General features: G+C 41.9%; 2 protein-coding genes across 2 annotated transcripts in view; both read left to right on the top strand.

Annotated features, from left to right (window-relative positions):
* Nucleotides 1-1181: 1181 nt before the first annotated feature.
* On the top strand, nt 1182-4872 carry LOC137999464 (uncharacterized). Its single transcript, XM_068845235.1, has 5 exons — nt 1182-2560; nt 3230-3445; nt 3581-3720; nt 4467-4769; nt 4843-4872. Exons 1-5 carry the CDS (start codon nt 2377-2379, stop codon nt 4870-4872), a joined length of 873 nt encoding a protein of 290 aa, XP_068701336.1. The 5' UTR covers nt 1182-2376.
* LOC137998819 (uncharacterized) overlaps nt 3661-7523 on the top strand; it is a 7045-nt gene continuing 3182 nt past the window's right edge. The window contains exons 1-3 of the mRNA XM_068844653.1: nt 3661-3720; nt 4467-5564; nt 6604-7523. The exon at nt 6604-7523 is cut by the window's right edge and continues 80 nt beyond it. Of these exons, the coding sequence (XP_068700754.1) occupies nt 5004-5564; nt 6604-7523 (1481 nt within the window). The 5' untranslated portion in view covers nt 3661-3720; nt 4467-5003. The remainder of the gene's footprint in view (nt 3721-4466; nt 5565-6603) is intronic.

Below are 7523 nucleotides of genomic sequence, written 5' to 3' on the forward strand. Positions count from 1 at the left end.
CTGATGGAGGATCACATTTTGTTACAGCCACCTACTATCTAGAATGGGATGGGCCGCTTATGTTCACTTGCTATGAGCGCCTAGCTACTGTGGCACACTCGGTGACAGTAGATGCATATTCTAACCTTGAGGGAGTGGCTCGCCAACAGGCCAATGGAAACCTGCCTCTGTACAATCAGCTTGTGACCAGAACAAAAGCATAACACCTGGGCTTCATTTTTTTCAATGAAAGTTCAGTTAATAATTCCATGGCCTTGTTCGTGCACTTAAAAGTGCAAGATTATGCTGCCCAGTTCAGGTCCAACAGCTCCGCCCAAATGATGCATCTGTGGAAGAACTCCAAAACTTCAGTTTTCTCGATGTTGACACAACTATTGCTGGTCTTGTTAATGAGCATCCTAATTACTTAGCAGTTGCTGATGGCACAGATATTGATGAGGAAGAGGAGCAAGTACAGTGGTGGGCCAGGCATGAACGCAATATCCCTAATTGGTCAGCTGTCGCCCACAAGTTGCTTCTAGTGCAGCCAAGTTCTGCTTCGGCTGAAAGAGTTTTCAGCCTTGTGAAGCATTTTTTCACTCATCAGCAGGAGAATGCACTTGAGGAAACTGTAGAAGCATCTGTTATGCTGCGTTACAATGGCAACCAGAGGAGAAAGATCCAGTGAGTCATCATAGTGGACACAAATATGAATACAATAGTCACTGAATTTGTAGATAATTTCAAGTTGTTTGTTTGTTTCAAGATGTTTAGTTGATAATGAAAACAGACATTATTCGTCGGAGGCAGTGTGGCCCAGTAGTTAGGGCGCTTGCCTTGAGATCCAGAGATCCCGGGTTCAAGACCCGCTCTGACCACTCGTTGAATTTGATCCTGGTAGTCCCTGGTTCAACTTCCCAGCCGCACTTGTAAATAGCCAACTGGTTTGCCTCCAGCCAGTAGGGATTCTTAAGAGCGGTTTGCTGTAAGGACCGACTAAGGTCTGCAAGATAGAAAAACCCGATTTGCTCATACTTTGCCAGAATAAACGCCAAGGTGAAGTAGTTCTAAAAATATAAGTCTCGGGTCGTTTAGGTTTTTATTTATTTTTTCCAGTAATTTTTTATATTTTGCATGTGACGGCAGCCTAAATTAACGGCGAAATCGGGAGTTTTCCAAAACCTTCTGTTTATATATAGAAAGCGGTCTTGACAAGATTAACCCAGGTAGTCAAAAGACCTTGTTTGTCTTGGTTATTAACGGTGTTAAATTTAAATAAAATGTTGACGTTAATTCTCGGCGGAATTTTTAAATTTATGCTCTGCTTCAGAGCCTACGACAACCGAATTTAGGCAATTTTCGAAACTCAAAAAAGCACTCTGGTACATGGCTTCACCCATCGACACTATACTCCAGGAAAGGGCAATCATTTGAGCTGCACATCGGTCGCAAAAAATATTGGGGTAAATGAAACGGTGATTTCTGAGAGTACTTTCAAAACAGGTCACTTGAGTAATGTGAGCGACCCTTTGACCTTTCATGTCAATGGAGTATCCGCATCCGACTCTTTAAAACTTTAATACATCTTCCTTTTCGTTTGCTTTCTGTCGTGTTTTCAAGTAGAAGGTTGGGTTTTTTTAATCTGGTGGCATCTACTCGCAATGTTAAAACTTGGGGGTTATATTTTGAAATTTGAAACTTTTAAGTCTGTCTTAAAGACAGTTACCGCGATATTTGTTGATCGACGAATTATAAATGCTTTTATACAACGCCACTATTAACAGCGACAGTCAATTAACTAAAATATTACGCACCCTAGTGAGGTTCTTTTGGCTGGAGACCGCTGTTTTTTAGCGAACTCAAAGCTTGAGCGCCGAGCCACTTGCACATCAGACTTGAAGCAAATAGGTAAGGCAACTTGTGAACAGCCAACTTTTGTGATGTCACGCAATATCTAAAATTTCCTGTGTTTTTCATATTTAACCAAAAATACCTACATGTCACAGTTTTAACAACCTTTAGAAGAAGAAGAAGCTGGGCTTTTGAATCTATAATCCCTTACCAAAGTGAGTTTGCCCTGGCTGGAAAACACAGTAGTTTTATCAAACTACCGCTGTCCGTTGTTACGTAACGCTTTACCAAGAAAAAACACGAGGCCTGGTGGAAGTTCATCTTCACCGTGTGCGTTTTAGTGTACCAGTGAATTTTTTTACGACTGTGTGTGTATGATTCGTCATTTTGGATTGAAATCAAACGTGTTGAAAAACCACATTACAGAAACGGAAGGTCCTAAGCGAAACACATACAAACCGAGTTTCGCTCTATTCCGTGGAACTGCATGTACGCGTGGTACTTGCCGGTTTCACCAATTTCTGAAACAAGCCGTACCAACAGAATATGGCCTCATGTGAATATGGTCAGATTGTAGGGGGAACATGTGGTCCTAGCGTAGACAATCCAGCTAATGTGAAGAGTGTCATGCTCGCCAAATGCAAGAAACCCATTCAAGGACATTTACGTGCTTACAATGTTCGAGACGCTGGTTTAGACTCCGAGTCAAAGCTGTTACTGGCAAGGGCAGGTATGTATAACCACTATTGGCGTTGTAGATTTGCACAAGACAGGCAAAGGCTCCTTTTAAATTTGTTTTTTGGCTAGCACTATTTAACTTGAACATCAATATATTCCTAGATATCGCAAACTTTATTTGGTCTGATTTGGCTGATTTGGGTGTTATTTCCAAGTTCATAGGAGGTTTTCACGTGACGTCATCGTCGCCATGTTTGTGTTCGAAAACAAAAGATCTCTCGTTAGGTTCTTTTGTTCGTCAATTAGAAGCCGTACATTTCTCTGTTGTTATTGGTGTCTCAAACGTTGGTTGCAAACGTCCTATACTTTCAAATAATCCTTGCTGACCGTTCAGCTAGGAAAACCATTAGCAGCAGTTCAAAAGGGAATAATAACTCAAGGACAAAGTGCAAAATTTCAGTTTACGATAACATTGTAGCTCGATGAATAAGATCAACTTTGCGGTCAGCTATCTCAAACCGAAACTAAAACTTTATTGAGTTCACAAGAAGATTGGGCTCTCTGGTCCTGAAGACTTCTTCAGTTGAAAACAAACAAAAGAGCGAGAGTGACTGGCTACCATGGGACAAATAAGAAGTGGTCTGTACCGGGCTTTCAAAACCTCCCATATACGGTGGCTCCTACATCAGTACCTAATTTTGTAACCATTTCATATTTAAAGGCATTTTTGATATCAGCGAAGGTCACCTTGAACTTACGATTTGCCCAAGGCATCGCGACAAACTTGGCATCAGATGGCGCTCGAACAAAACAAACTGTACTGCCCCAAGTGAATGGTCGTCGCATGGCAAGTCAGTGTCAGGGGAGAGAGGAATATCTCTTCGTCATTCCAAACTGCTTCACCAGCAATCCCAAGTGCTGCTTCCTGTAGGCTCACGTGAGTTTACTACCCATATTTCTGTCGTACAAAATTGATGTGTTTTACTCAAGAAACGTAAAACAAAAGTTAAAAAAATAGAGAGTGTAAAAGACGTTACAGTTACAGATTTGCTGTTGTTTCGCTTTTCTTTAGAAATATGCAAGCAGTGTAGACGGAAGCTGGAGAAAGTGGCATCGCTAGTGACATTGTCCACCCCATTCTCCCCTTCAGAGTCAGTCGAAGACCCTGATGACGTTGGGGCCCAAGAGGTGATCTCAGAAGATATCGTACAGGTATATAACTCCTGATAAACTTAGGGTGCGTTCGATTGACCGTATTCCGGAATAAGAATACATGGAATATAAGTTAGAAATCCTTCGTTTTTACAGAGATTCACATTAAAATTGTCACAGATCCGCTAAAATGATATTTTAAATATATTTTTATAATCCTTGCTGCCTCGAAACGCGCGAAACATACCGTTTTAATCATTACTCCACGTATCCTTATTCCGGAATATTGTCAATCGAACGCGCCCTTAGTTACTGTTGCACAAATTGTTTATGGTCATAAAATCTATCCGAGTGGACTGTACAAACTCTTCACTACTCCTCGACAACAACAACCATTCCTTATTTCCTAAAATTAACTTACCAAAACAATTACTGAGGAGGTACAAAAATTAGAATGCTTTGACTTCACAGTTATACATGTAAAAAAAATTACTGAGAAAAAAAGAAACAGAAAATAAGCTACAAACAAGTAATTAAGTATACTTAAATAGTTGGCTCTAGTTAACGCCACGAAGAAGGAGCAGAATTATTTGCAACTACGCCGTTATTTCATTATTGCTGACTACCGCTGTCTTTGCACACTGCGAGAAATACTATTCGTAGCCTAGGTGCAAACGTTTTACAACAGAGACTATTTCCCTTGATCGCCATGAAGAATTTTACTACAAGTTAACTGTTTTACCTGCATAAGCCTGAAATCATTGTCTTTTTTCCCTGATTAATTCGGTTTTCTCTTTAACACATAGAGAGAAGATGAAGATAGCCAAGAAGACGTATTACAACTAGTTGATTCAATCCTTCACTTGGCGATTGACGACGAGAGCTTGACTCAGCCCGATGATCAACTTGATGATTCTCTCCACCACTCGTCACTAGAGAACGTGAGCCTTTATGAGCCCGACTGTCAAGCGAGTAGCAGTGAAACTTCTAGTGGCAACGAGTCACCCAAAAGCAGTCAGGCCACAAAGCGTTCTCTCCTGAATGACTTCCTACGTTCATGTGATGCTGATACGATCGGGCCACACAAAAGACGATGGGAGTTATCCAGCGTACGTACCAGAGCTAACCATGTATCCAAGGCGAAGTCCCTAATTGTTGCTGGCCTTAATGTAATTGCCCCAGGAGATGCAAGCTACCTTTGGGAGGCCGTAAGAAAATCTGGTTCTGTCGAGAAGGAACTGGGTATTGGCGAACAGCAAGAGGAGCAAAAATATCTTGAGGCACTGACAGAATCCTACCGAAACGCATCTTCCTGGGAAACGAGACGTCAAATATTATCAATCATGGGGGACCAGACATCGTTTAAACGCCTCCAGAGCTACATACCAGGTCTCACCGAATACCGATTTAAAATTGCAAGACAGCATTCCCTTCACTATGGGCGTGGGGCCGAAATACCCCGAGTAAGAAGCCCTAGGATGAGAGTGGAAAGTAAGCAGCTTGATCATTTTTTAACTTACATAACAAGTCCGCATGTCATCCAGGATCTCCCGTTTGGTCAGCGGTACCTCCGCCTCTCCTCTGGGGAGATACTAGAGACTCCAAATGTCATCAGGACGATGATTCCCAATAGGCTAGTAAAGCAATACCAGGCTTACTGCGCGGAAACAGATTTTACTCCATTCAGCCCAGCAACCATGCTAAGAGTCCTGTCCGCCTGTGCAGCCACCGTGAGGAAGTCCCTACAGGGGCTAGATTACATTGCGGCAGATGGCGCGAAAGGTTTTGAAGATCTGTCTCTTATTGTGGAACGCCTAAAAGATAAGGGGCTTGACAGAGAGATCGCTAAAAGCTGGGAAGTGTCTCTGAAGGAGGGGAAACAATATTTGAAGGCTGACTATAAGGTGTTTTTGACTGTCAGTGATTTTAAAATGCTATTGTTACTCCAGCAAAGTACACCACATTCCGTGCACTTGATGTCATTGCATACATATCCCAAGAACAAATATCCGTTTAACTCAAAGTGTACAGTGCTTTTTAGTTATTAGCTTTTTATTTAATTTGCTACGGTCTGTGGATTAATTGCTTTGAAAATATAACAATAATGACGGTGCATTTCATAATCATACAACTTTAGCCAATTGGATTGCCCCATTTTGGTCACGTGCATGTTTCTTGATACCCAATAAAAAGCCAGATCAAGATTACTCCGATTAGTTCAAAAACTGATGAAAACACTGATAAAGACAATTGAAAAAAACAGATAAATTAACTACCAGTACATAATGCATTTTAATTTGGGATATTCAACATAAAACTTTCGCAGTAACTTTTATCATTAGCGTCCAGATGATTAAAAACGAATTTGGACCTCTAATAGTTCGGTGAAAGAGCATCCATTTCAGCAAGGTCAGTACTCAAGGCTTGAACCTCGTGTGGTTCGTAGTCTTTGAAAAGTCCACCGCAACCTAAAACCAGCACTTGTACCTCTCTTAACCTCAGCCACTCGACGAAAATGTTCACAGCCCAATTATTTTTATATTCAGTTGCAACTGGAACGGCCTCGTTAACCGAATCACTTTCTTGGGAAGACGATTTTGGCGGGCGAAGACGACGTGATTCTGATTCGCTCTCCACCACGCCCTATTATGTCAATTTATTCAAAAGTTCTGCCTTTAAACTTACCCAAATATTGAATATTCATTTCCTTTACAAATTCCTATCACTTGTCTGATAAAACAAAAGATCATCACATTAAACTCATACTTTGTTAAAAAAAATTGAGCAGTCCTATCAAAAACTCGTGCTTCGTGTTTTATCAGGGATTCCAAACACCTCCAAACTATAATTATCTGTTTCTCGGTGTTTGAAACCCCTGCTGAAAACACTCGCACTCGTTTTTGACATATTACATCTAAATCTACGAGTGTATTGTTTTCCTAGGTTCATGTATCTGATTGCTCCTTTGTGGCGGACCATTGCAGTGAACATGCTCTGAGCGACAGCAACGACAGTGAACTAAGATCTCTTTGCTCACACACCCACAGTCTCAAGTGCTCGCAGTGTGAAAGACTCAGGGATGTCCTCTACTGTATGGAAAGATACCTAGTTGAGTCAAATGCAAAGTTCGCGCCTGAGGAGCTGGAAGATCTCTCGCACACACTGAATGAAGCAGTCAAGGCAATCCAGTCCTGGAAAGCCCACCAACTCAGAAGTGTTAGACAAGACGCAGCAAGAACTGTGTGCTTGAGCGCTTTAAATGAGTCCACTGTCCTTATCACACAGGATTGGGCAATGAAATTTTTACCAGTCAAATACAGAGAGTCCCAGTCTGATTGGTTTGGAAAGCGCGGGATATCTTGGCATATCAGTGTCATTGCAAGAAAAATCAATGGGCGGTATGAAAGTCAGAGCTTTGTCCACATCGTCGAGAATACATCACAAGACAGCTCTGTTGTAGTGCGCATTATTGAACATACCTTGAGGTCACTGAAAGAGGAGAATCCCGGAATCGACACAGCTTTCCTACGCCAGGATAACGCCGGATGCTATCATAACTCGGCTGTAATAGCATCGTGCTCTCTAATGAAGTTGAATACAGGGGTCAGTGTCCGTAGAGTGGATTTCAGTGACCCACAAGGAGGTAAAGGGGCCTGCGACAGAAAAGCAGCGACTATCAAAGGCCATGTGCGCAGATACATCAATGAAGGGCATGATGTGCAAAACGCCAAAGAATTTAAAACAGCCATCCTATCGAATGGAGGTGTCACCGGGGTCCGCGTTGCTGTTGTCGATGCTGCAGTTGCCGCTTGCGAACTGCCTCAGGTGAAAATGGATGGTGTAAGCATGTTAAACAACTTTGA

Source organism: Montipora foliosa, chromosome 4, assembly GCF_036669935.1.
Source record: "Montipora foliosa isolate CH-2021 chromosome 4, ASM3666993v2, whole genome shotgun sequence".
In the NCBI taxonomy this organism is placed as follows: Eukaryota; Metazoa; Cnidaria; class Anthozoa; order Scleractinia; family Acroporidae; genus Montipora; species Montipora foliosa.